Source organism: Tinamus guttatus, unplaced genomic scaffold (assembly GCF_059628265.1).
Source record: "Tinamus guttatus ecotype Peru unplaced genomic scaffold, ASM5962826v1 Tinamus_guttatus_pri_ptg000025l, whole genome shotgun sequence".
In the NCBI taxonomy this organism is placed as follows: Eukaryota; Metazoa; Chordata; class Aves; order Tinamiformes; family Tinamidae; genus Tinamus; species Tinamus guttatus.
The window spans coordinates 3,143,242-3,171,020 of record NW_028288559.1 but is presented as its reverse complement, the minus strand read 5'-3'; the positions used below and the strand labels follow the sequence as shown (position 1 = coordinate 3,171,020).

Genomic DNA, 27,779 nt, shown 5'->3' with positions numbered 1-27,779 from the left:
CCGGGCTGCGCTGCGCGGCTCTCCGCGGGGCTGCGCGACTCTCCGCGGTGTCTCGCGGCAGTGCGCGCTGTTCCGCGTTGTCTGGCGGCAGTGCGCGCTGTTCCGCGGCTCTCCGCGGTGTCTCGCGGCTCTGCGCGCTGCTCCGCGGCGCTGCGCGGCTCTCCGCGGCTCTGCGCGCTGTTCCGCGGCTCTCCGCGGTGTCTCGCGGCTCTGCGCGCTGTTCCGCGGCGCCGCGCGGTGCGGCGGGCGCGCGGCGCACACAGTGGGGCGGGCGGGCGGGCGGGCGGGGGGGGGTCAGTAGCGTCAGGCTCCCATGGCGTCACTATTGACGTTTCGCATTCCAGCCGCTCTATGGAGAGGCCGCTAGGGCTCCTCTCGCATAAATGACGTTCCGAGCAGGGGAGAGGGAGAGCAGCGAGGAGAGGAGGCTCCTTCCTCTCCGGCGGCGCCGCGGAGCACACGCGCTCGCACGGGCACGCGGGGACCCGGGGACCGGGGCTCTCTCCCGCCGCGGCCGCGCACGGCGGCAACGGGCGCCTCCTCGCTCGCTCGCTCGGGGACGGGCTCCCGCTTTCTCCAACTCGTGGCATCCTTTTCCATGACTCGGGATAACGCGCCCTGCTCATCTGCGGCCGCCGGGAACCTCGGGGGTTTTCTCTTTACAACCGCGCCGCTGGACAGCGCCTGCATACACGTTTAAGGAAAGGGGCATTTACAAACTAGATGTAAAGACGGAACCTCCACAGCAATCAAGTACGTATACGAACGGGAGAGAGCGAGGATGCGATGGGTTTGCACTTGGTAGAAGTTGTGCCGCCGGGGTAGATGCTCGCGGAGTGACAGCTGGGCGCGCAGCACCGCGCTCGCGGCCGCTCATGTGCGCGGCCGCGGCTCTAACGGAAACTTTACCTCTCTCTCTCTCTTTTTTTTTTTTTTTTTTCTTTTTTTTTTCTTGCTTTATCCCCGCGTGGACGATCACTTGCTGCTCGGTACCCGAGCCTCCCCTGCTGCTCTGCCCCCTCGCGTGCCCATAGCACGAGCACGGCCGCTGCTCGCCGCCGGGAGAGCTGGGTTTGTGGAATAAAGCCCCAGCCGGTACTAAGGTATTTCTGCTAGTTGTTGTCATGGAAATGATGCTGCCGCCGCCGGCGGGGAGTTTACAACAGCGCTCGTGATGAATGGCAGCAATTTGTCTTCTTCCTTTAGCCGCGCTTGGAGAATAGGTGGTTTTGTTTGCCCAAGTTAGAGCTGTCTAATAGGGACGGTGGGGCAGGTTGATCTAATCTCTCCTCAGGAGAGCGCGGACCGTAGGCAGCCCGGAGAGCTCTCGGAAGGGGTAATTGTTGGAATGTGGCATATTATACTGAAATGAGACGGGATCCTCGCGAGGCACGTCTGCCTGGCATCTGCTTCCGAAGAAATGTGCACTTTTCCCTTTGGAGGTCAGGCAGTGTAATCACAGGCGCCGGTGCCCCAGCACGTGCGCTGCGGTGCGGAGAGGCTGCGCGGCGGCGCCCGCCTAACGCGCCGCGCGAGCGCCGCGCTCGCCTTGCTCCCCGACGGGCCGGGAAAGGAGTTTCGGGCTTGGAGAGAATCGATGAAGCGTCGGCACCCGGCTGCGTTGCACCGGGCTCTGGTGTCGCGACGGAGGTATCGCGATAGGTTTCGGGCAGCGGTCCAGGGCGGAGGTGTGGATGGCCTTCGTAGCACTAGCTAACAGCGCTATTTTTAAACTTGCTTTTTTGAAACGATGGACTTGACACGAGTAAATTTCCCAAAGGAAAAGGCGGAAAATGCTGCTTTCTGTCGGAGATTTGGTGTGTTGGGATTGGATGTCTTTTTTTTTTTTTTTCAGGGGAAAAAAAAAGTTTAGGAATGAATCGCTAACTTTTATCCAACCTACTTCACTTGATTACATTCTTCGCCCTATTTTTCTCTCCTCCGTGGAGACTGTTGTATGTTGGAGTCAGGCTCCATTAAAACAATGGACTGAAGCAGACCAGACGGTTTCTTCGGAGGTGAAACTAGTCCCAGCTCCTGGATATTTGCTGGAGCGGCCGTGCGCCTCGGAGCGTTCCCAAAAAAAATCGCGAGCTACCCAGCAGTGGAAATATAACTTGAAACTTTTAATTGAATGGAGCGTCCCCTTTCGCGGTCCCTCCCGGGTAAATGAAGGTTTCGAAACTCAGCTGAAGAAGTCACAATCACAATGGAGTATTTCACGGTTTCCTCCTCATATTACAGGGTGGGGAGGGGTGTCACTCGGGGCTGAATGTAAAGTGCACGGAGGAAGAAAAGAGCTTTGACAAGGGTAGTTATTTCCTCCTAATTTACAGCCCTTAAGGCTCTGTGCTCCTGGCTCAGGCGTCTGCAGTCCGGAGGGGTGTTGCATGTTTAAAAGCGCAGTGAATGTCTCTAGGTAACCGCCGGCTCAGGGGGAGGAGAGGAGCCCTAGGGCGCCCGGAGCTCTGTGAGAAGCGGCCGCACGGGAGCTTGGCCCGAGAGCGGGAGGGAACAAAACCAGCGGGGGAGACAAGGGATGAGCTAATGATCGTTTAACAGCCCCGCAGCCGGGGCGGGATTAGGAGACGGAGAGCGCAGAAGTGGGGAGAGCGCCGGGCGCTCCCGGGGCGCATTCCCGCCGTAGCCCCCGCCGCTCCGAGCGGTCCGCGGGGGGCGAGCGCTCGGCTCTCCCGGTGGCCCCGCGAGCCCCGGCGGCCCCGGGCCGGGACCGAGCGCTTCTGTGTCGGTCCTGCGCTCCGCGTCGCCTCGGGGCGGCCGGGCTGCAAACGCCGGGACTGGCCGCACCGGTAGGAAACCCCCACGAAAGTGCCGCCCCCGCTGCCGGTCGCTACCTCGCACTTCCAGCCTTGCTCCTGACCGCCCCCCCGCCGGAAAATAAACCTGCTGCTCCGCGGGCGGCCGCGCTGCCAGGGAGCATCCCTGGATGCGCCGCCACTCCGGGGAGATGCTGCTTGCTGGGGCAGCTCCTGCCCCGGGTCAGCTCTGCCCCGGTTCCCCCCAACCCCGCTCTCCTTAGCAGAAAGCAAAGGAGCGAGCAAGAACGGGCACCTCCGCTTCCTCTGTCCTTTATTCACTTTTTTAAATTCCTTTTGTGTGATGAGGGAGAGAGTGGGGTTGGGGCAATGGAAAAAGAAAAGAAAAAAGGGGAAAAGGCAAAGGCGCATCCCAAGTAGCCTGTCCCCTTCCCCTCGGAGCAAGGTGGGCGCTTGCCGCGGGACAGGGAGCCGGGCCCCGCGCTGCGCCCGGGGGCTCCCCGCTAACTGCGCCCTCCTCTCCCGCCGCCCCACAGAGGCCGGGTCGGAAGAGCGCCCCCCGCCGAGGCCAGCCCCCCAGCCCGGCGCCGCAGAGAGCTCCGGGCCGGCACGGAGCCCGCCGCCCGCGCCGCCCCTCGCCGCCGCCTCCGGCCGGACACCCAGCCCCACCATTCAGCGAGCAAGATACCCTCCAGGTAAGGCCCGGGCCTCCCCGGCGGGCAGCGGGAGCGGGGCGCGCACACGGGGCGCTCCTCGCCCCTTAGCGCCTCTCTCCACGTCCCCCACCTTCCGCGGGACCCCCCTGCCACCTCCTTTGGCTTTAGACACGCCGCGGAGTTCACGTCCGAAAAGGACCTTGTGCCATTGAGCAGGTCGGCGTCCAGGGACGCCTTCAGCCTCAGCATGGCTTGATCCCTGGGAATTGGAAGTTCCAAAGCCCAAGATGTGTAAACATTTAAAGGAGCAAATTGCGAGCGAGTGGGTGGGATGTTAATGTGTTTATGAAGAACAACGCTTGTTTCGCGTTGAACGGCGCATCTCTTATGTCAAGCCCTTGCAAAGATTTCAAGCAGGGGTAATAGCTCTCAATGTTCCTCCCCTGTCTTTTTTTTTTCACTCATCCATTTTTGGCTCTGGTGACATACGCTCCTCAATGTGCCCGCAGTTTTTCTTCAAATATTGTTGGGTAAAGAAAGGAAGACAAAAGCCCAGGTATTTACTTCCCGGGTAGTTAATATTGGTGCTCCAAGTGGAAAAGAAGGGGTTGGAACCGGCCGGTCGAGTGCGCTCCAGAGCGCGAGGAAGGAGGAGTCCTGCAGACCGCAAGCGATTCGGGCGCGATATTCCCTCCAGCCTCAGCTCGGGCTGGCTCGGGGCTCCTCCTGAGTCCGCTTGGAAGGGAATTCAGGGACATAACCCCGGCATGCTCAGAAGCGCACCCTGTTAGGAGACAAAGCAAACAAGCAAAAAACCCCAACTAAACAACAACAAAGAGGGAAGATCTGTTGTCCTGAACTCCTGCTCATTTTCAGAGCAAGCAAGAAGCCTCTTCGTTTTTTTTTTTTTTTCTTTTTTTTCCCCTCCTCGGGAGTGTGTACGAACACCTCCATTTGTGGCATTATCTGCCTGCTTGTTCAGTTGCGTTTCCCAGTCAGGTCTCAGTGGAGATGCATGGATCGAATTTATTTCCCTTTTTATTTGATTAAGCACTGATCAGCATAATTTAACAGATGGTCCTTAAACTGATGCATGATAGTAATAGGAATTGGCATGACATCTGTGTACATTGACTAACATGTACAGAAACTGATAGTAAAAAGGGGAATAATATATATATAAATAAGATTGAGAGGTGAAGTTTGTGAAAGTGGAGTCCTACTATGTTTGCTGTCGAAGTACTTGGATTTACAAGCAGAAAGGTCTTAGCGATTTTGGAAAACAAAGGCACTATTTTTCCCTCACTTTTAAGTATTTTTTTTTCTATGAAAGAATAAAGATCTGAAGGGTTTGTGATACGATAATTGAAATGTGGTTCATAGTTTAGATATATTGGCAAAGCAGGCAAGAGAGAATTAGAAGTTGATATAACACAAATTATTTGGATTATTGCATGACACATTTGGATTAATACTTTAAAAGTGAAGGTGGTTCTTAAATTACTGAGGGAAACCCCATATTTTTAATGCATTTTTAATATGAGTTGTTTAACAAGTGCCTTTGGAATATAAATTACCATGATTAAGACCAGATAAACAACGCTTAATTTTGATACAAATTTTGTCCCCTGGTGATAATATTACTTTAGTTTCAGTTCTCCTGATAAGAGAATTTATACTAACTCATGAAAAAAAAAGCATTTTATTCCTGTGTTGTGGAACTGAAACTCATCATATGCTTTTATTTTTGGTTGCAAATAGTGAGCTAGAATCTAACAAAGTTTAATCAAGCAAACCTCAAATGGATTTCAGACTTGGGTCCATCATTTCTTGTGAGCAGCAAAGGAAAGCAGAGCTGTAAGAACATGAAAGAGAAATCTTTATAGGCAGTGACTGTGTTTCCACAACCATCCCAGCTATCAATGAACCACATTAACTTTCATGACTAATAGGGGAAAAAAAAACAATTGTATTGTCAGCCTAACCCTTGCTTTCTTATAAAAACAGTAACAGAAATACTTTTTCCTTTACATTTTTGAAAATTTGGTAATACATTGTACCACACACTTTTTTTTAGGAGAATGTTACACCATCTATAAGCTTTAAAACTAGTTAGACACCAACCTAGATTTATTATCTGACCAGAAATATGCTTTGAAGGCCCACAGTTGAGTAAGCAAAATCGATGTTTGCAAGTCCTAAGTAGAAAATACTGTGATTTGGGTTGTTTCCTTGACATTGTAGAGGTTTCTTTTAAAATAAATGTAATTTCTAATATTACAATTTGATAATCTACCCTTCATGAAAATTTTATGGCACTGTTGCACACATACAGAGATAGATTTAGAGTCATAAATGGTTTTCATTATACTTTTTTAATTCTTATTGACACCTGTATATATCAAGCAGCAGATCTAGGGCAGTTTGAGATGGATTATACTCTCACTGACACTGGTATAAATCTGAGTTGCTCCAGTGACTAAATGAGAGCAGGGTGCCTAATATTTAGTCAATCCTAGTATATATTTTTATATTGAAAGACAAGGAGTTAAAGCTAATTTATGCTTCCCGTGTTGCGGCAAGCCCAGGAGTTGGGTGTCCAGCTGAGCCCCGTGAAATGCGGGAAAGCTCCTAAGCAAGAAGTCAACAAGGGTTGAAGGGCCGCCTCCGAGTGCCAGGCTTGTTGCTAACATCCCCCTTTGCCCTTGCAGATATGCCCTGTGTGCAAGCGCAGTATAATCCTTCACCACCTGGTTCAAATTATGCGGCTCAGACCTACGCGTATGGCTCGGAGTATAGCTCAGAGATCATGAATCCTGACTACACTAAGCTGACCATGGACCTGAGTAGCACCGAGATCACTGCCACCGCCACCACCTCCCTTCCCAGCTTCAGCACCTTCATGGAGGGTTACTCCGGCAGCTATGAGCTCAAGCCTTCCTGCCTCTACCAAATGCAATCCGCCTCCTCCTCCAGCCAGAGGCCCCTCATAAAGATGGAAGACACGCGGCTTTCTTCCTACCAGCAGTCACTACCACCATCGGCAGACGAGGGCATGCCCAGCACGTCCATGTACTTCAAGCAATCCCCGCCCTCAACGCCCACCACCCCCGGCTTCCCCCCTCACCAGAGCCTGTGGGACGAGCCCCCGCTGCCACCCACACAGACCTGCCTTCCTCCCGGCCACCTCATGGACGCTGCCCCCATGAAGACGGTGCCTCCGCGCTTCCCTCTCTTCCACTTCAAGCACTCGCCTCCCCACACGCCCGCAGCGGGCGCCCACATGTGCTACGACCCTGCCTCCTTGAGCCTGCCCCTGGGACCGGACAGACCCATGGCCAGCCAGGCCTCCATGGAGAGCCATTCCTACGGGCTTCCCTTGGCCAAGAGACCCGGCACGCTCGCCTTCTCGCCGCTCAGCCTCAGCGCGAGCACCTCCAGCCTCATGGGCGAGAGCAGCGGCGGCAGCAGCGGCCTCCCATCGCCGCCCAGCAGGAGCTCCTCGTCCGGGGAGGGCACCTGCGCCGTGTGCGGGGACAACGCCGCCTGCCAGCACTACGGCGTGCGCACGTGCGAGGGCTGCAAGGGCTTTTTCAAGGTGAGAGCTCGGAGCACGCGCGTTCGCCTGCGTTTGGCTCCTCTTCCCACCTGCCTCCGCCCCTGCCCTCGCCAACCCACAGCTTCCTCTGGCTGTGGAGGGCACAGAGCTGCCAGCAGCGACGCTCAGTAGGGCAGTGTAAACACCCTGGCCAAACCACGAGGCCAAATCAAGCCCTCCCTAGGAAGAAATGACCAGACATTGTCTCAGATGAGGAACGGCCACAGTGCTCAAGCCTGTTAACCAAGTCCATGAGCATTGCACAGTGGAGCCCAGGTCCCCTGCTGCAGAGGTGTCTCCAGGAATATGTGCACTTGTGCTGCTGACTAGATTTATTCTCGAGCTAAATGTGCCTGAAATAAATCTATCCTTTTGACAAATTGCATTTTTATTTAGACCCTAACCTAAATTAAACCTCATTTTAAACAAGAAATGCAGAAATCTTAAAGGCTGTTGAGTGTTTTCGCTGCTGGTTATGGTGCCGCCATTTGTTGCACTGAAGAAGATCGAAGTGAGGAGGGCAGTAAATACAGTGTAGGAAGGAAAAGGATTGAATGCATGAAATAATCCGAAAAATTCATGATTTGATGTGGTCGCTGCTTCATTGCAGCTCTTCAGTTCAGGAACCAAGTATGTTCTCCTCAGCTGAAGGTAGCAGGGCAGTCACTAAGCCCTGTTCAGTGTCTCCAAGTTAGCTTTGCAAGTTAGAAGATTTTAAAGCTGAAGGGTAACACTGATAATTTATATAAAGCAGTTTATCAGAGGAAACTTTCTGCCTTTTTTTTAGATGTATTTGCTCTTTGCTTTTAGATTTGAGTGCTTGATCATTTTCTTCCAACAGTTTTAGATTTTTATTTATTTATGTTTTTAATTATGTACTTATGGCTTAAGTGAAAAAAATGGGGTAAGCTTGGGGTGCAGGTCTGTGTAGTAGGCTTAAGATTTGATAAACAGGGATTTGGTGTGATAAATTTCTTTCTGCAGGACTAGTAGGCATGCTGCTGTTTCAATTAAGGATTTCCCAAGTGTGATAGTTCAAAAATACTTGTGGGAGGAAGGGTTTTTAACTTTTTATTTCTATTGGACACAGAACTGCTAACAATACTTAGTAATAATATTTTTTTCCTTAAAAATAATAGTAAAATTAAAAAAAAAGGCATGGAACTTACTTGTTATTTAAATATAATTAGAAAATGAAACACAACCTGGAAATAGCAGCTAGTATGGGCCCGATCCTGACCCGGTGGAAATCAGTAGCATATGCTATTAATTTAAAATGGGAGCAGGATCCAATGCCTATTCTGCATTTTTTTTTTAAGAGAAATGTACAATTTTCATTTTTAAAGAACAATGAATTATGTTTGTTCCATCTCTCATACTTATTTTTTGAAGCTGTCTATTTTAAAAGGAAAACAAATTATGAAATGACATTTTCCATGAATTTAATTGCAGTGAAAGATTTAATACCAAATGTCAAACTGGTAGATTCATTTTGGTTATGGTGTCTTTGCTGTTAAGCCTGCTGTACTAAGATATTTATTGCTCTGTCTTTGATTTTAAGTGCAAAAATATATATATATTTTTGCATTAGTTTCTATTATATTTTTCAAGGCTCACCAGCTTATAAAAATTTTAAATTGAATGTATAGACTTTAAATATTTTTTAGAGTTATTTAAATGTATATAACTACAGTGTAATTCCATCATTTTTTTTCCCCAAGTCAGGTTAGTTTTCCGAGAATATTTAATGAATACCATTGGTAGGTTTTCTGATACTTTTGTATTCTTCCCTGATGATTTTAAAAGCTAACCAAACCAGTTATTGTGGTATTTGACTAACAATGGTGATAGCAGTAGAAGTACATCACAGATCATTTTGATTTTGTTTTAATAAGGTCAGCAATAATCAAGGGAATGAACCAAGTAGAAAATTGTTCCCAAAGGGATATTAAAAGCGGAGATAATCTAATCCCCAAAGGTAGATGCGATGACCTGGTAATTTCAGATATGATTTTATCATTCAAACTTGCCTGTCTCCAGAGACTTGCTTCAGAACAATCCTAGATGATTTTCATTGTCAGCAGCTAATACTAATAAAATTGTTTTTCCTGCAGGCTAGTGTGTTAGGAAATTAATTTTATCTAATTATATGAATTGCACTGTCGCTTTTCATGTTGTAATTAAAATACGTTTTGTCAGGTTCTAAGTCGTTCAAGAAAGTATCAGTATACTATTTTGTGTTGCATTTTTTTTCAGAGAACAGTTCAGAAAAATGCAAAATATGTTTGTCTGGCAAATAAAAACTGTCCAGTGGACAAGCGACGTCGCAACAGATGCCAATACTGCCGATTTCAGAAGTGTCTCAGTGTCGGCATGGTTAAAGAAGGTAAGGACTATTGCTATTATTATTTCGACCATATAAATTATTACATTTAATCACTATATGTCTGTCTGTGGATGTGGATTTCTTTATGATTGATTTGACAGTGATGGAATTTGTGATTTACCCCCTCCAAATCTGGCATTTTGTAATAACGTATAAAGCTTTTTCTTTTCATCCAGGCTGTCATATTTAGACTTTTTGGGTCCCCAAAGTTCAAATACAGCAAGGCCACAGGAAGATAATTTGATGCTATCCAAAATACTTCCTTTACTAATTTTGCACAGCGTTCAGTAGTGATATATATAATGCTGTATATAAATATCATATATTATCTCAGAGGGGGGCTTCATTTCATTATTTTGCTCGCATCTTTACATAGAATCTTGTCTCATTCCCATAAGCTGATTGTAAATTTGCAACTAAACTAAATGGAAATAGTATGAACTCATTGGTCCCAATCCTGCAAGTGTTTATATATGTGAGTAATATTGTGTGAGATGTCCCATTGCAAAGACTGGCATGGGTGTTATGGTCTGTATAATGTGACCATATTTTTCAAATGCTTTAAAAAAAACTAGAATTGCTTTGAATGAATGATTCTTCTGTATAAAATATGCATGAGTAATGTAAACATTAAGATTTGGGTTTCACACTCAGTTTTCTTTCAGCAGCAGAGCGCCCGTGTGTGTGTGCATGTGCATAGAGGCTCATAGACACTTGCTGAAAACAAAGCAGGAGCACTGGGAACATGGCTGGGTTTTGAGCAAGCCGTTGCATTGCTCCTTGTCAGCATAAGGCTGATAGAATTGGGATCATTTGTATTTCTTGGCGTTTAAAGACACCAACAGCATATACTGAAAATGATTTTTTTTCCTTTTTTTTTTTTCTTTTTTTTTGGCATTTTGCTGGGCTGGTCATTATAAGAGAAGCAGGTGTTCGTTCTGCCCTTTAATTTGCCGCTGACTCCCTTCTTTTTCACGTAGTTGTCCGTACGGATAGCCTGAAGGGGAGAAGAGGTCGACTGCCTTCCAAACCAAAGAGCCCCTTGCAGCAGGAACCCTCGCAGCCCTCGCCGCCTTCTCCCCCCATCAGCATGATGAACGCCCTCGTCCGAGCTTTAACCGATTCCACTCCCAGGGAGCTTGACTACTCCAGAGTATGTCTCTCTCTTCTTTCTTTGTTTTTGGCGTAGACATGATTTGTGAGCTTCCATTGAGCAGCAGGTTTGCTAAAACGAAAATAATTGTGAAATTGGGAGGAGAATGGAAACTTATCCAGGCAGCCCTGTCTAGACGTGGTAGGTGGGCAGTGAGTGAAAGGAGGTACGCTAGAAAGTAATGTTGGTGACTAGTGGTTGTGAGTGTCTGAGAGTTAAGTTTAACCACAGTGTTTTTCATGGGCAGGTGAATGCAGGAATGTGTGCATAAATACAGAACTCTTCACGTAAGAGGCTTCACCTAAAACCCTATCAATTTCAATATACAGTTGATTAATCCACCAAATTCAGGAGTGGGAGCCATTTGTCCAGTATCTCAATTCCCAGGTTGTAAAGGTTAAAATCTAATAGCGCTTTTCTGGTATTCAAATATAAAGGTTGTGTAAAGTAATACTGGGTCACTGAAGAAAGCAGGCTGTCTAGAACCAGTTTTTATTGATATCTGTGTGAATTTTAACATTATTTAAAACGGGAATAGAGTCTGGTTTTGGATACCTCAGCATGGATATTTCTCAAATATCATTCACATTTGTGAAACAAATCTTTAAGACAAAATTCTAAAATACTAAATCAGCAAAACTTTAGCAGATTTTATATTTTTGTACCCTTTCTCTTCAGTGTATTAATTTCACAAGTTAGGAACTGATAGACTATATTACAAGTTTATAACACTAGTCTGTAGTTATTTAAATACAACACTGAAATGGCTTGTTAAATATATATTTTATAGATTTATATATGAAAAGAAAAAAATACAGCAGAGGAAAAACATGACCAGATTACTTCTAATGAAAAATAATTAAATCTAAGGATACTAAGAAGACATATATTAGCAATTTATCGCCTATTCCTGAGTAATGTTAAATAATGAAACCTAGTTTATTATAATGATATAAAACCGATATAGTTCTATTTTAAAATATGATTGCTAAATGACGTATGCAAATATAAGCATACCGTAATTTCTTTTCTTCAAGCTAGTTAAGCTAGTTTGTAAGTATACAATCATACAATTTTATAAGTTACTACTAAGAATCTAGTTGATTATTACCTGTCATGCTTTTAGGGGACAAATGCATTAAGCATATTTACATGTATTTTAACTCACCCAAAATGTCTCAGGGGGTCGTACCTAGGTACGTGACTAACTGTACTCTTTGGCAGAAATCTACTCTATGCCACAAAATTACTGGAGTATAATAGTTCAATGCATGAAAGCAGTATCAAACCATATGTATTTATGTATAGATGTATAGCTCTTTCACATTTGCAAAAAAAAAAAGTGATTTTTTTTTCTTCATCCTGCAGTAATTCTCTTATTATATTATAGGAAGTACATGATTGACGATAAATTAATTTAGTCTTGGTATATAAAAGATTTTGTATGATTGGCTGTTGGGACTTCTTAATATCCAAGTTTATTTCCTTCTTCCTTTTTTTTTTCTTTTTTTCTTTCTTTTTTTTAAAGGATAAAATATATTATAGTCTGTTGGGCTCAGCAGTACTGAAAATACAAAAATAAATTAAATTATTAGATTGCTAGCTTTTAATGTTTTTATGCCTATTTTTAAAGGTTCAGGGAAATCAGAAAAGGATAATGTGTAAAAACTGATATTAACTAAATAAAGTACACAGCAGTTGCATTGTAGTGTTAAAATCTGTTTGAAGAATCTTATACCTGTAAAGACCAAGTAAAAGTATATTCGGAACGACCGTGACCTTGCAATTCAGTACCGATCGGTCGATCTGGGAACCTGGCTTCGTGGTCAGGACTGTAATGTTTGGAATGGTCTTCATGTTTATACCTTGCAATGTTTTCTCGAGCATCGTAAAAATGCCAGGAAGAGTTTCAGAGAGGAACATAGACTCATTCCTTAAAAAAAAAACCCAATGACATGTCCAAAGAAATTCTAAAATAAATTGGTATCCACAGGTTTTGAAAACAAAACACGCTGGATTTGGCTCTGTTCATATCATAGCTACTCTTCCTTTAAGCATTGGTTTTAATTTACGAGTCCACAGTAACGATATATTTAGGTATTTGGTTTCAAAATTCACTAGGAAGAGAATTTGGTTTATGAACTCCTTAAAGGCCAAGGGCCGTAGTCAGGCCTCACAGCTGTTTCACTGGTACAATTCCATGCGTTTAGACTTCGAATGAAGCGAGATCAGAAGCAGCCCTTGTACTTCACACTCCTTATTCCGGCAGAATAACCACAGACTTATGTAGAAAAGTTGTCTTTTGGAGAGAGTGTGCAGCATTTAGGTAACAATCTACTTCCTTCTGGCAGCCCCCAAATCAGAAATTAAGGAAATATCAGCGTTTCTGACACCCCAAGGACAGATACATTGAAAAGCAAGTATAGCTTCTCCTCTACAGCTGTAGAGATTTTTCTTTTATGCTTTTGCAGCTATCGCATTTTATGAAGGACTGCTGAAAGCAGGCAAAGGTGGAGCGAGATTGTGCTAGCATTCTCCCCAGCATCAGGTTCTTCGAAGCTCCTTAAATACACCACGTAAATTAATCTTGCTTCCTACACATGGAACTCCTTCTTGAGAAAAAAAATGGCCATCCTTTAATTCCTGAAGGGGCTCCGAGCAAGGGAACAAAGGAGAGCTTTGTCTCCCAGCCGTCTCCCGAGTGCCTCCAGCTTGCCCGGCCAGGGCAAGGAACGCAGCATGGAGCCCTCCTGGGCTGCGGCCTCTTGATCAAGACTCACCAGCCGCCTGGTTCAGACGACTGGTCAAGTATCAGTTCTTCTTAGTGGAGTAATCATGAAAAGAAATAATTGATTTTGTACCTAAGACATACACGCCCTGGCTGCTTCCATATGAGTAAAGGTTTCAGCTACTCTTTGTAAGCACTAACTTTTTCTAGCAAGCAGTGACACATTACAGCAGTTAAAAAAATATTCTGTATAATGCTTACCTTTCTGTCAAAAGTGCTCTTGTGGGCTAAATATACAACATACATTTATTTTCAGATGTATTCTGAAATAAGATTTAATTAAATGCCCCACATGGGTTATACTGTACCGTGACATTCACAGTCGTGTGATGGAATGTAGCATTCAACTTTCTTAGAAAATGTTTAAAAATACTTCTTTTTTTGGGCGGGGCGGGGAACAAAGTCTCTGGCATAATTGTGCTGACTTGTAATGAGTTACATCACAGTCAAATCTGGAGTGTTATCTGTTTTCTTTTCCTACTCTTTCCCCTCCTTTTCGCTGATCTTCTAATCAGGAACATACCCTGCCTTATCAGTGCCTGTGGATGAGGCAGGAATTCCCGGCAGTCTCTTCCACTTGCCTTCGTGGATGGAAGGAGCGCTAGCTCAGCACCTGCACAGTGCCACAGATCTCCCAGGGCCTTCAGGAAGCCCCAGAGTAGCCCATCTCCTCACACTGACACTGTCTTAGCTTTCCCCACAGCTTCATTATAAGAGGGTCCAGCACATGCAAGGGATCTCTAAAACCATGTAATATTTTCCACTAGTCCCCATGGTGCTCCTGTCCTGTGGCTGGAGGAGTGTTTCATATTGCTCAAGCATCCTCCACTGCAGCGTTCAGACAGAGGACTAGACATGTAACAGTGCAGCGGTTTCACTTTCCGCTGCTGCTCCTCAGCCTTTCTCTGTTTCTGCCTCCAATTGCTTCGCTGTCACCTGGATCCTTAGGGTAGCTGGAGCAGACTTTGTCCCTGCATGAACTTCGCTGGACAGGTTGCGCGTGTTTCGCGAGCTGAGTAAGAGATGTAGCTAGGAGTTCACTGTAACAAACTTATTTTGCTAGTGTTTAGGTAAACAGAACAGATTCATTCAGGGCTGTCATTGACAACCCACCTGCAAAGAGAGATTTCCAGGATTTCTAACAGTTTTACTGTGGCTTTGCAATCAGCGCCTCTGCTTCCTTCATCCCTTACCCACCAGCAATGAGCTCCAGCTGTGGCAGGCAAGGAATAAGGCATCTGCCCCGGTGGGTCTCTTTGCAGTCCTCTCCTCTTCGCCCTGCACAGAGGTGACTCCTGGGCTGCCAAAGTTCCTGTTGTATTTTCTGCTAGAGAGAGAATTGTCACAGCAGTGACACTGGCAGGGAAGGGGCTGACAAGGGGTCATGGGGAAATTAAGCAAGCTGGTGCTGTCAAATGGTTGTCTGGAAGAGTTACGGCCACATCAGTGGTATAATAGGTTCTCCAGAACCTAAAACACTATTTGAAGAAGAAGAGGTGGTGTGGGGCAACCATTTCCAACTAATTTTATATTCAAATTAAGTGATGCTGCTTGTGTCGTGTAAAAGCTGATTTATCTTACATGTGTCTATTGCTGTCAGATAAAATTAAATTTGGGAGGTTTTGGAAGAAATCTTCATTTTGGAAATACGGACACAAATTAATCAATGGGAAAACTACTTAATTGTAGTAAGTTAAGTAGCGTTATTCTCTTATTTTAGAAATCACCCTGTTCACCAGATTTCTCTTCTACTTATTAATTGCATAAGGTAGTTGTAAAATGGAGTAATTTACGAAGGCTTTCTGTACTTGTAGAAATAGTTGGTGATCAGCATCCAAATAGCAAAATGCCTGTGGAGAGGTAAATAGGTAGACTTAGACCTCCGTATTATGATTAATAATACTAGTTTTGACACAGAGGTAAACGCTGCGGGACAGAAAACGCTGTAGTTTCAGAGCATGCCCTAAAATGCATGTGACACTGCTGTCTGTGCCTTTCCTTGTAGTACTGTTCCAGCGACCAGGCTGCTGCAGGCACCGATGCAGAACACGTCCAGCAGTTCTATAACCTTCTCACTGCCTCCATTGACATATCGAGAGGCTGGGCAGAAAGAATCCCCGGATTTACTGACCTCCCAAAAGAAGATCAGACATTACTCATAGAATCGGCTTTTTTGGAGCTCTTTGTACTAAGACTCTCAATCAGGTAATTATTTATTTTGTTTGCTCTTAAGCTGATGTGAATGGTTGTCCATCTAAATGTTTTTAAGGAATAAACATGGCTGTATCTTCAAACATTAAGAAATAAAAAAACCATGAAACATCAGCCAAGTCTGCATCCTCAAAATACCGTATTTCATTTGTGTTGCACCGCAGAAAAAGAATAATAAAAAGAATTAGAAACAGAGCATAGTTCTCACTAATGTGGTTCTTTTCATCCGATATACAACATCCTCTTTTTCTCTATTAATAAGAATGGATCCTCAGGAACTATTTCAGCAAGGCTGCTTCACAGTCGTCAGCATAAACTGTAGAAAAGCACCTTTAATATAAAAGCTTTTTCTTTTTCTCTTCTTTTTCTTTAGCACCTGTATATCTTCATAGTCTGTTTTAGAAAGGGATAAAGAAGCTTTCCAATCTTGTTCAGATTGTTTTTCTTCTTAATACCAAGTCATTTAACAGACTGAGATGTTATTTGTCAGTCTGGCAGTAGTTAAGACATGTTACCAAAGGCACTTTCAGGGACTGGGGAAATTCCAAACTGGAGAACTGAATTATGTCCTCATTTCTTCAGGTTTAAAAGGACATTTGCATGCTGCTTTTTACAGGCATATTGCAGCAGGGGAAAGCTTTTCTGTCTCTTTCACACACAGGTTTTTCACAAAGATGTGCATTATTGCATATATTTTCCATTGTTTTTTTTTCTGTATCAGTTTTTACAATATGAAAAATGCAGATGAGACTAAATAATTGCTGAGAGTAGCAGAATCTTTTCTTTCTCCAGCTATTGTTAGTTTTGTATTTCGAAGTGCATGCATTTGGTGTTCCTTTGGTTCAAACATACAGTACTTAATGCAAAATGTCTCTTCTGTTTATGCCTTTGGGCAGGACCGAAATCTTAACTAATTAGACAGTCTACACCACATGCTACAGTTAACCTCAGGCCTATAACTCTACAAAGTAAGCAATCATAGAAGCTTGTTTGTTGTACTTTTGCCCCAAGGGAGAAGCATATTGTCAAACATGAATGCCCACATATGTCTCAGAATAATATGCATTGGATTTTAAGTGACAGACACTTCAGTACTAGTTATGCATTTACTGTAAAGTAGAAGATGCATTCATAATTTTTTCAACTATTTTTATTTCAGGTCTGATACTGCTGAGGATAAGTTTGTATTCTGCAATGGACTTGTGCTTCATAGACTTCAGTGCCTTCGTGGATTTGGGGAGTGGCTCGACTCTATTAAAGACTTTTCCTTAAACTTAAAGAGCCTTAACCTTGATATCCCAGCCTTAGCGAGTTTATCAGCTCTAACTATGATTACAGGTAAGTGCTCCATTAATAATAGAAATCTTCAGATTCTCGTGCTCGGTTTTAACGTTCAAACAATCTCAGGTTGGCTGATGTTTAGGCGTTGTAATGACTATACTGAAACTATGGGCCGTAACTTTAGACCCTCAGAAACACCTATTCAAATGTAATTTAACTCTTTTTTTTTTTTGCTCTCCTTGGAATAGTCTCTAAAAAGCGAACTGCCTCCAACGAAATTGTGTAGCTCCTACAAAAGCATTCAAAATGCTTGCTGAATTCACAGAAAAGCTCAATGAAATGACAAGGGCTAAGTCCTGGGTAGACATAGTAATATCAGGCAGCTCAAGAGCTGGAAACTATACGCTAGTTTATCCTGTCTATACGCTGTCTCTCAGTGAGATAAATAGATCAGAGAGAGTGTTTCACAAGAGCAGTAGGCTCTTGTGAGGCAGTACCCAAGCTACTGTAAGTATTTCATGGTATCACTTTTTTTGAGAGACTAAATTGGAGAATGCAGTTTTTAATTTTTTTATGCAGTTTTACAAAAACTTCTAGGTGCACACCTGACCATTTCACCCTTTCTGCCTAATAGGTCAAACAGCAGGAAAATAATGTAAGAATCTGCCAAAACTGGCTACTAAGTACAGATCAGGGGAGGTTGAGCTTTTTTAAGTATAATTTCCCCATTCCCAAAGTAACAAAAGCCCCTTGAAGTGCACACTGCATTCCTTGGGCTTTGGGTAATTTAGGAGGCAAGGCTCACTGAAGGAGCCACAGAGCTAGGGCTGGGAATGAGGGTATCCATGGAAATGTGGCTGGAGTGAGCACGGCCGCTAGCACTCCTGAAAGCCTTGCACTCATTTCAGAGAAGATGATGATGCAGAGGTGCAGCTGGATCATTTGGGTGGAAAAAGGTGCCAGCATGCCTCGAGTTGAGCCTTTCTGAGGATGCCTTAAGCTCCCCTGAGAAAGGAATTGATTTCCTCATGCATCTCAGACATCCTTCTGTCTGCAGGTGGTAGCCTCAACGATACCAGCTGTAGCCTTAATTCTACCTGGGATGAGATGGTGCTTGGGAAACACTCAGGGAAAATGCTCAGTAGTAAATATAAAAACTGTCACATACCCAATTCCTGCTCACATTTGTGAGGCCGATATATTTGCATCATATCTTAGATGGCATACTTCCTGCATGCATTTGGGCTAAGGGTTAGTTTACGCTTGTTCTGGCTTTATCTCTTTCTTCTGAAAAGCATTTTCAGTTTTTCAGTTAAATTATGTTCATTTTTCTGTGCTTGCGGAGAGCACATTGAGGGCCAGATTTTAGTTTCATTGATACATCTCTTAAGTCCAGGAAAAACTCAGTGGAGTTGCTTTGTTTTACCTGAAAAAATCCAAAATGAAATGTGTGTTAAAGTGAGAAAGACCATTTCTGAGTTATTTTTGGCTCCTATATATAAGCATCCATATACCTGCAAATATACTTACGCAAATATATTATAAATATATACACGGGATAGGTGCTTCTGTGTGTGCATGCGTGTGTATATATATACACGCATGCACACACGCACATACACACACATATATATATAGCACCTGTGCTTACTTTAGGTTATTGACTGTATGCTATCTAGATAGAAGCAGTAGATAGAGCTTGTCCTTATCTTCCTGGAGGCTGAGGGGTTACAGGTAGAGAGAGGCACAGGATAACATGCAAACTGTAGAGATGAATGTAGGAAAAGCTACTCTGTGAGATTTTTTTTTTCCCTTACAGACTCATGGTATAGTTTAACATGATAATTTTTGTTCAGTCAGACACCATTTTGCTGCCCTTACCTATAGAGTTAAAATTGTCAGACTCGGATCACCCTAAAGTATTTAATGGAAATATCTTCTAAGTAATAGACCCTCACCTTTCCTCCTTTTGGTGCTAGTAGTCCTTCAGAGGCTTGCTGCATTGTACTGACCTTGCCAAACAAATGAACCTTTAGGAGGAGAGCATTTCTGTCCCCAGTAGATTGGATGTAGGGGGACTGTATTTGTCAAGTCTTTCTTACCTTTTTTTTTTTTTTCCAGTGCTTACATTTAATGTAGTTTTCTCTTTATTCTTTTATTTCATAGGACTAATGCATCTCTGCTCACTTGCTCTTAAGTATGCAGGGCCATCTTCATGCTGTTAGAGCAAAGTTTGTGTGCCTAGTGATTTATATTCACAGGTTTCAGGTCCCTAAAGGCACCTAGCTAACTTAAGGACTCAGGCAGAAATTTGGCTACCTGAAACTGGATCCCATTGTATAAAGACAAACAATATCAAAAAGCTTTAGAAAGGAAATCAGATAATTGTGGCTAAGAGAGCATTACAGCACAAAATGCTCTTTTATTATTTTGAGAATTTCTCAGTGATTGTATATGGAAATGTTTATAATCAGGAAAGCCTCTGGTGTCATATCCCTTGAGAAATGGCTTCCTGTCCTTCCCCTACTGTTTGAATATGACTAGGAATATGCTAGTTTTCGGATAGTCCCAACCAAAGGGAAAAAGTAATGGAGATACGTTTTGAAATTCTGAAATCTTTTGGACACTTAGAAGTAACTGGTTCAAGTCTTGTTTTAGACATTTAGTTGAATATCCAAGTCATTGAACTGCAAGATAGGAAGGAGCAGGAAAGTTTTGGAGTCTAGATGCTTGCTTTTGTTAGAAATACTGCCGGAGAAAAATATTGAATCCAGCAAAATTCTTTATTACACAAATTACTTCAGTTCTTATCTTGGATCAGTCCAATTTTTTATGGCTTTCTGATCCAATGGAAAAAAAAATCAGTGTTGAGATATAGCTGATTTAAATACGCTACATGGTCGGAGGTAGCACCAAATTTAAGAATACTTCTCCAGATAAAGAGACACCTGGGAATAATGACTTGCTCGTTCCTCTCGATTCCATGAGCGCTCTCCTTAGCTTGAACAAAGGAAGGTTTTTGGAAGACAAACCCTCCTGTACGCGCTCCCCGTTGTGGAAGGCTAAAAGACACTCCACTGCTCCCAGAGTCCCGAGATACCAAAGGCTGCTCTCCCATTTCGTGAGGCCCGCTGGGCTCCACGGTACTAACCCAGTCGTTCCAGTGCCTTTTCACTAACCCTGCTGACTTGTGCGAAGCTCTGTGTCCTTGGCCAGCAATAGCTGCAGGTCACAGCTATCGACGTGTATGGCCATTCATTCTGGTCAGTCATTTTGCAGAGAACCACAGAAGATTTATTAAGTATCACAGTATATTGCTTACTCACTGCTTGCATTGAGTAAAACTAAAGGCATGCATGCATAAAATAATTACTAAAATATTTTGTACATTTTGCAATGTGTTATTCATTTTAAAATCCATATATTCTCTCTCTTTCCCCCCCGCCCTGTTTGATGTCTTCTGGGAATTTGCAATATGTTGCATAGAAAGAAAAGGGTTGTGTTAGTGTTGCTGAATTTGCGAGTGATTTTTGATAGGACGTAAGCTTGAAAGCACTCAGAATGAAAGAACTAACATCTAGATAATTGTGGGTGGCTTGCAAACAATTAACTTAAAACTCTTCAACGTCAAAGCATGTCTTTTTTATTTAAGGTACTCCTTTAGGATCTTCCTCTCTCTCTCTCTCTCTTCTCCTTTTTTACTTCCTTCAGTTGGCTGAGAAAAGCTGGACACAACTTCCCCCAGAGCACATCAGCGGTGCTCTGAGTATTATCCAGAAGAGAGTGATTAGAAAACGATACAAGACACGCATCCCACATCCCCTTGAAAGCAAGAAATAAGTTCTGTCCCATTCTTCTTTTTTTGAATTATTCCCCATTATTCTATAGGAATGTATGATCCAAGGAGCTAAGTGAGAGTACAGACGTGGGGGAAAAAATATTGTTTGTCTAGGGACAGGTTCTGTTCTTAGTTTCACATCGGCAATTTCTGTGAGTTTAGAATGTTGAATAGATCACAAGTGTTCTTGAACAACCACTCCATGCCGTAATCTCTTTAGTCCCGACAAAGTTTTGATGATAAAACTTTGCAGTGTGGACCAGAACTTTATTCAGACTGTCTTCTGAAATACTACATCACTTTCTTGTACGACCTGTTTTAACACTTTTTCCAACAATACCAAAATGCATTGACGAATGTATAGATTACAATTACAGTGAAGATTATGTCAAAGACATAGTCTAATTTATTTCCAGTTTTCTGCTTACTCTGAAACTGCTCATGGTTTCTTTCTCTGTCTTATTCAGTTTTTTCTACTTTCTGACTCTTCCTTTCTGTATCCACATGACAATAATATTGTTTTGACCACTTGTCACTCTCAGTGGGAAACTGCTGAGTACACAGCATTCTACCCCTAATCCAGCCAAGCGCTTCTGCCATATGTTTTTAATTTAAGTGTTTTACAGACCAGCCCAGAGCCACTGTGTATATTGGGCTTATTTACACTTTTAATGCTTTGTTAGACTGGCGCTAGAACACTGAAAAATATGGTGAGGTTTCAATTAATTACGAGTTTGTGTTTGCGCTCCTGCTGTAGAGCTTTCCATTCCAGTTTAGAAACATAGTTTTTAGCACCATCAGTCATACTAAGACACAGTAATGAGGCCAGTCTGGCTGCTGCGGTTCCCCTCTAAGCGCAGATTTGTCCCGCTCGGGAAGGGAGGCTTGCTTCACTTCCACACTATATATCCTTCAGTCCTGTTGCCAGGATCCTCCGGAATGGCTGCTTCGTGTGCTGGCTCTACATATGGGCAGGTGGCAGACTGGGGGAGTGTAGGAGTGCCAGTTATAAAAATAAAATAAAAAGAAATCTCCAGATTGCATTGTCTGCCGTCCCCCCTGCACTTTGCTGAGGGGAATACTCTCAGCAGCAAAGTGAAGTACTCACTCCGCTTCATCCTTTCCTACCCTTTTGCTGAGGCAACTGCTCTCTCGTCCTGCAGCAACCCATGCCTTCTGTGTTATGTTGTGGTTTTCTTAAAGGAAGCGACAAGCTCTGATACCCTGCGTGGTGTCAGTCCCATATTCAGCCCAACTGACTTTACCTCCTGCAGTCAATGGAGGATATAGGGCACCTCCAGAAGATGATTCACCCGCTTCAGATCTGAATCATCTTCTAAAGCTGCCCATTTCTCCACTGGCATTAGAGCAAACCTGAGAAGACTGCACAGGTAACTTGGGCACCCTCGTGGGGTGCCCGAGAGGTAGGCGGGATGAGCGTGGGCCGGAGCACATCAGGAAAGGGCTCTCTTCTGTTGAACGTACCCCAGCCTTGCTGGATAACATGGTTTGCACAGGGCAGTCAGGAAGCTGTCACTAACTAAGCCTTCCATGTATTTAAGTTATAGAAGAGGAAGAGGATTGTGAAGGGGGAAGAGAAAATCAGATAATTATATTGAAACCAAGACAATCAAGAGGCCTGTTTTAAGTCAGCAGCAGAAATCTGTTACATTTCTGGTCAGACTGTTTTTGCCACCTCAGAACTAAAGATAAAACTGACCCATTCAGATTGAGAGCACAGAGCATAAGTGTCCATGGGATACTTAGGAGCTTTGAAAGACACGCTTTGAGGCGGGTGTTCATCAGCCCTGGTGTTCAAAGGTACCAGCATTAAATCTGCCCAGCCATAATCTGCCCGATGACAGGAACTAGAGAAGGAAAGAAAGTCTAGCTCAGCTGCTGACTGGTTTTCCCTTTTCTTCCTATCAAGTTTTTGTTTATTAGCATAATTATAGCTCAGATTCACATTGAGATTCCTGTAAATTACGTGTGGTTAAAGTAAAACATTGTAAGGAACACGTAGTTTTAAGTTTGCTACAATGAGCTGAGAAGTCTGCAGAGCTTTTTAGACAAGGCTTCTGACAAATCATTCTGACAGGAGAGCATCTTTGCCATAAATCTCTATTTTTCTTTCAAAGATCAGTGGCATCCCATAACAGTAGGCTCAGGAATTTTATATTCACTTTGCCTGCACCTCTGTAATTGTCGTTGTAAGGAAGTCTGAAGACAGTAATATTTATACACCTCTTCAATCAGTTGGAGAAAATACATTGTTTTTGACTAGCTGCCTTTCTTGGGATACATCTTAGCCTTGTCATTCCTATGTAGATAACAGCATCCTATGGAAGCCAGCAAGTGGTAACTACTAAATAATGAAATTATTAAATTACAGTCTTTGATGTAAACTAGATCCAAGACTAAAGTCTGTCTCATGAAGGAGTTGTTTAGTATAGCAGTACGTTCTCCAGAAACTAGTTGGATACTAACTTCCAGAGATTCTGATGGAGGTGCCAGTGCAAAGGGTGCAATTTGCTACAATTTACTAGCAGAACCACCCCCCCCCCGCCCTTTTTTTTAATGTGCTTTAATGTTGTAGCCCTAGAGAGCAGAGTTAGGATGGAAGGGTTTTATTTATTTATTTATTTATTTAAAGTACGGCTACTAATTCTTGCACACACTGTATTTTACATCATCATGTTGTATGGCTAACCAACATTTGTATGACTAGACAGCAGTTTGTTCATGAACCTTTGAACTTGTCAGGGTAAGACAAAGCGTGCTTACTTCTGACTTGAAGTGTTAACAACACTGCTGTGCACTCAAGAGTTAGAGATAATTTTCCATATTTTGCAGTAACACACATCTACTGAGACACTGGTTTAAAAATCTGCAATTTTAAAATCACTTTTTGGATCCATTCTACTGTTTTAGCTCTCTAGAACTATAAAAGTATCTTTACTTACAAAGCCAGGAATAACCTCAAAACAAGTTGCGAACAAGATGGGAACTCTTCAAAGACTGCAAGATTAGCCTAATGTCCTGCAGATTCACCCAGAAGACTAGTAGTAAAATATCCTTACATTTTTTTCAAACGTGTCTAAAACATTTATCCCCCCCAAGTTTCTAAATGGCAGAATCTACTTAAGTATTTGCTTTCAGTGACCTGTATAGTTAAGTTTTACATAATTACACTCTACACAATTTACTGGAAAGGCTTTAAATATTCATTGACACATTTTAATGTAAACAGGGCACTTAGCATTCTCATTTTTCTTATGCCTCCGAGGTGAAGAAGATGTCTGAAGCAGATGTTAGTGCCTGGCTGTGTGTAGCTCTGCAGCAACAGGGCAGTACAGGGTAGTGCGAAGTGACAGAATCAGTAGCTTCTGGCCAGAGATTCATATGTCTGCAATCAGATATACATATCTCACCCCAAACTCATACTCTTTAGGAGGCAGCTGTGTGTAAGTTAACCAAGTTGCAGACGTGTTAGAGTGAAAGACACGTAGAGTTGCACACATACAGAGTGAAAATTGTTTTGCCTTATACTGGGAGTAAAGAAAACTGCTCTCTCCTTATTCTTTGTTAGGGGAATGGGCAAACAAAGCATCTGTTGCCAGGTCCTCCTGAAATAAAGAGGAAAACGATCTGGGGAGATGTGGCTGCCAGTGGTGGAGGGGGGCAGCTAGGGAAGACAGGGGACTTTAAATGCATCAAGCACAAGAACTTCCACAATAACTCACTGCTTGTCTGCTGCCCTCACTGGTTTTCTGTGTCTAGTTGGTTAAAATTAATTTGATCTGCATTTCCTTAGGCTGTTCTATCTGGTATAGTTCCATCTCACGTACAAATGATTATGAGTTTTCTATGAAGCCAATTATTACTTATCTGTGAATTTCAAGTCAAAGACAAATAAAAACGCCACAAAACTATTGGAGATTATTGTTCAGAAATATTGCATTAATTTATCCACTCAAGATTGATAACAAACAGCACAAAACAACATTTCCCCATGTATCAGTAAAGAGCCTGCTTTTATTGAATCACAAATCTGATTCATTCTGCTTATAGCTTAGAGAACTGAGGAAACATTTAACATTGCTACAGCATTTTAAAAGGCTGTTCAGGGGGACGGGGGGCAAACCCCATCTCTTCTTCCTTCGAGGAATGTTGAGGGTTGTTTTATGATAACTCAGCAGCCTTTCCACTTGCCATGTTACTCCCTCATAGCAAAATAGTTAACTTCCAGATTTCTTTTATCTTGAACCTTTTACAGATGAATAAACTAAAAAGCAGGAGCTGATCGAAATAACAAAGGCTGGCAAGGTGCCTTTAGATTCTTATGAGAGCGTCTGCAAATTCCTAGTGGAATTCCAGGCCTGGTGTTGATGGAGCTGGCTAAGGGTATCGATCGCCACTTGAATTCACTGAATAAATAATGGTTGCCATAGTTATTGAGCATTCACAACTGGTGGGGAAGCACGGAAATCTCCCAAACACCTCCTGTGATAGTTTTGCTAGAAAATCGCCCAATTAAATTCTGTCTCATATCATGAAAATCATGCAAGCAGTGCAGCCTGGACTCATTGTACCAGTATTTTGATCACAAATGTGCATCTCTATAATTTATTTTAGCGCCTAAAAAGAAAAGGGCACTTATCGTGTCTTATTTAGTATGACATGAAGGTTAACTGACTCTGTATTTAGCCGCTGTTCCAAGACATCATATCCATTTAAAGCATTTTTGCTTTGTGCACCAAAGCACACGTTGGGTTGTGGTTTGCTGTCCGAAGAAGCCGAGGCCCCTCCGTTGGGAGGAAGGATGCTGACGCGCTTTCTCTTGTGCCCTCCCTTTGCAGAACGGCATGGATTAAAAGAACCAAAGAAAGTGGAAGAGCTATGCAACAAGATCACTAGCAGCTTGAAAGAACACTTAACTTTGAGTTGCCAAAACAAGGGACAAGCCGTGGAGTCTGCGGAGCCTAAGGTACTGGGTGTTCTCGCTGACTTGCGCTCCCTCTGCACACTGGGACTGCAGCGCATCTTTTACCTGAAACTGGAAGATTTGGTGCCCGCCCCTTCCATAATTGACAGGCTCTTCCTGGACACCTTACCCTTCTGAGTCCATCGCCCTGCGGAAAGGCAAACGCCCACCCGAGCAGGCACATGGATTGTGACTTACAGCTAACGTTTCTGCCCCCACTTAGCAGAAAAGCGGCTCCGGCTCTAAAAATGAGATATTTTCTGGCGCTTTGCCCTTACAACCTGAGGCCTAAAAGTTACTGGCTTACCGTTTTTTGGGGTTGCGTTCTTTGTTTTCTTTTGTGTGATTTGGGGTTTTTTAAATTGCTAATACGGCACTTTTGGACAATGCCATCCCAGCAGCAGTAAAAGGTTAATATGACTGTTTCAAATCTGTCGTTGAACACCTCCTTGTTTATGAGGAGTAAAATAGTAGAAGCTGTGTGTTTGAAAACAAGGGCAGCGAATAGTTGTTTGCCAGGGTAGTATGTGTTTTGTGACAATACCTTTAGCATACTTCCTGCATCAAGGGCACATACATTGGCACAATCTAACAAAAAGTTCACTTTTTATAACAAAGTACATTCAACTGAACATTTCATAGAAATCAAATATAGCAAAATGACAATGGCTGTTAGCTCCCATGTTCAAGTGCAATTTTTTAAAAGTGCTGTCTTAATAAGTCTTGTTTATTAACTAATTTATTTTAATATGAAAATAAGTGGAAGAAGTGAAGTGGCAAAATTACATGCACTAACTTACATGACAGAGTTTTCCAAACTTGATTCCATGTAGAAGGACTTACTGACAAATGTATGTGGAGGACACAGGAACAGCAGTGACTCAATTGTTCCTTAGATGAGGAAATCCGAGTAAGTAGTGACTGGAGCATACAGGGTCAGCATCAGGGATAGCTAAATTTTAGACTTTAACACAAGTAACAAGTTCTTAAACAGACACAAGGTAGTTCCGAAGAACAAGCAAGTCTTGTAAAATAGTCTGAATGTAAGTGCTAGGAAGGGTATAGTGGGCTGCGTTTAAACATTCCGTGTTCGTACTCCTTTTTGTATGTTTATACTGTTGATGCCATATTAATATGAAATAATTTGTTGCATAGTGTCTTTATTTGTATAAATGTTTGTATGCATGGTATATCGTAATGGCTTTGCCTGTATTTATTGCAATGACTGCCAGCTCATGGGAGCCCTGTTACACAGAGTAACTCAATGGGGTGTTCACACTGACTCAGATGCATCAGTTGGAGAATTATATACATATATATAATGTGTATATATATATATGTATATACTATATGTGTGTGTGTGCGCGTGTGTGTGTGCGCGTGTCTTTTTATTAACCATTTGTACATAAAATACCTGTCAAATCACAAGCAGAGTTATTTTACAGTTTATTTGCAGTGACTTCTAAGGCAGTACTGTTTAGCACTTTGATATTAAAATCTTGCTCCTGTTTTGCTAAATTCAAATAATATTTAAAAATTTTAGTTCTAAAAAAACTTTATATGCACTGTATTAAGTCAAAATTTTGTTGGTCATTTTGCTAAGGAAATTTCTGAATGTCAACCTGATGTCACTGTATCTTTTGTTAGCTTTAAACATTCTAGCTTTTGTCTTTTTTTAAACTATGCTGTTTATATGGAAATTAAATTATACAATCAAACAGATGCCAAATGAATTGCCTAATTGCTGCAAAGGATAACCCAGATATCGAGTCACTGTATGGTTTTCAAATAGTAATCTGGTATTTTATCACTTACTATGTTTAGATGTGCTTTTATGAAAAAACTATTCTTATATCAAGATTTATAGTATTATCAATAGGGATGCAGACTTCTAGTCACTATAGTTAATATTTCCAGTTTACTTGCAGATAATATTTGAAAAAGTATTGCTTTTTGTATTGACTTTTAAGCTTATGTGCAAACATAATAGCGTAATTAAATATCAGAGAAGCTAATGTTTCTTGTAGGTTGCTATAACAAGCCTGACCAGCAAGACAAATATATTTTGACTGAATTTCAGCTTTTGTATATACTAAATATATATATA

General features: G+C 42.9%; 1 protein-coding gene across 1 annotated transcript; it reads left to right on the top strand.

The window, feature by feature from the left end:
• The first annotated feature begins 409 nt into the window (after positions 1 to 409).
• Positions 410 to 27,751, top strand: NR4A3 (nuclear receptor subfamily 4 group A member 3). Its single transcript, XM_088526037.1, has 8 exons — positions 410 to 753; positions 3,314 to 3,472; positions 6,145 to 7,031; positions 9,288 to 9,417; positions 10,398 to 10,570; positions 15,364 to 15,563; positions 16,729 to 16,907; positions 25,548 to 27,751. Exons 3-8 carry the CDS (start codon positions 6,147 to 6,149, stop codon positions 25,808 to 25,810), a joined length of 1,830 nt encoding a protein of 609 aa, XP_088382163.1. The 5' UTR covers positions 410 to 753; positions 3,314 to 3,472; positions 6,145 to 6,146; the 3' UTR covers positions 25,811 to 27,751.
• The last annotated feature ends 28 nt before the right edge of the window (positions 27,752 to 27,779 follow it).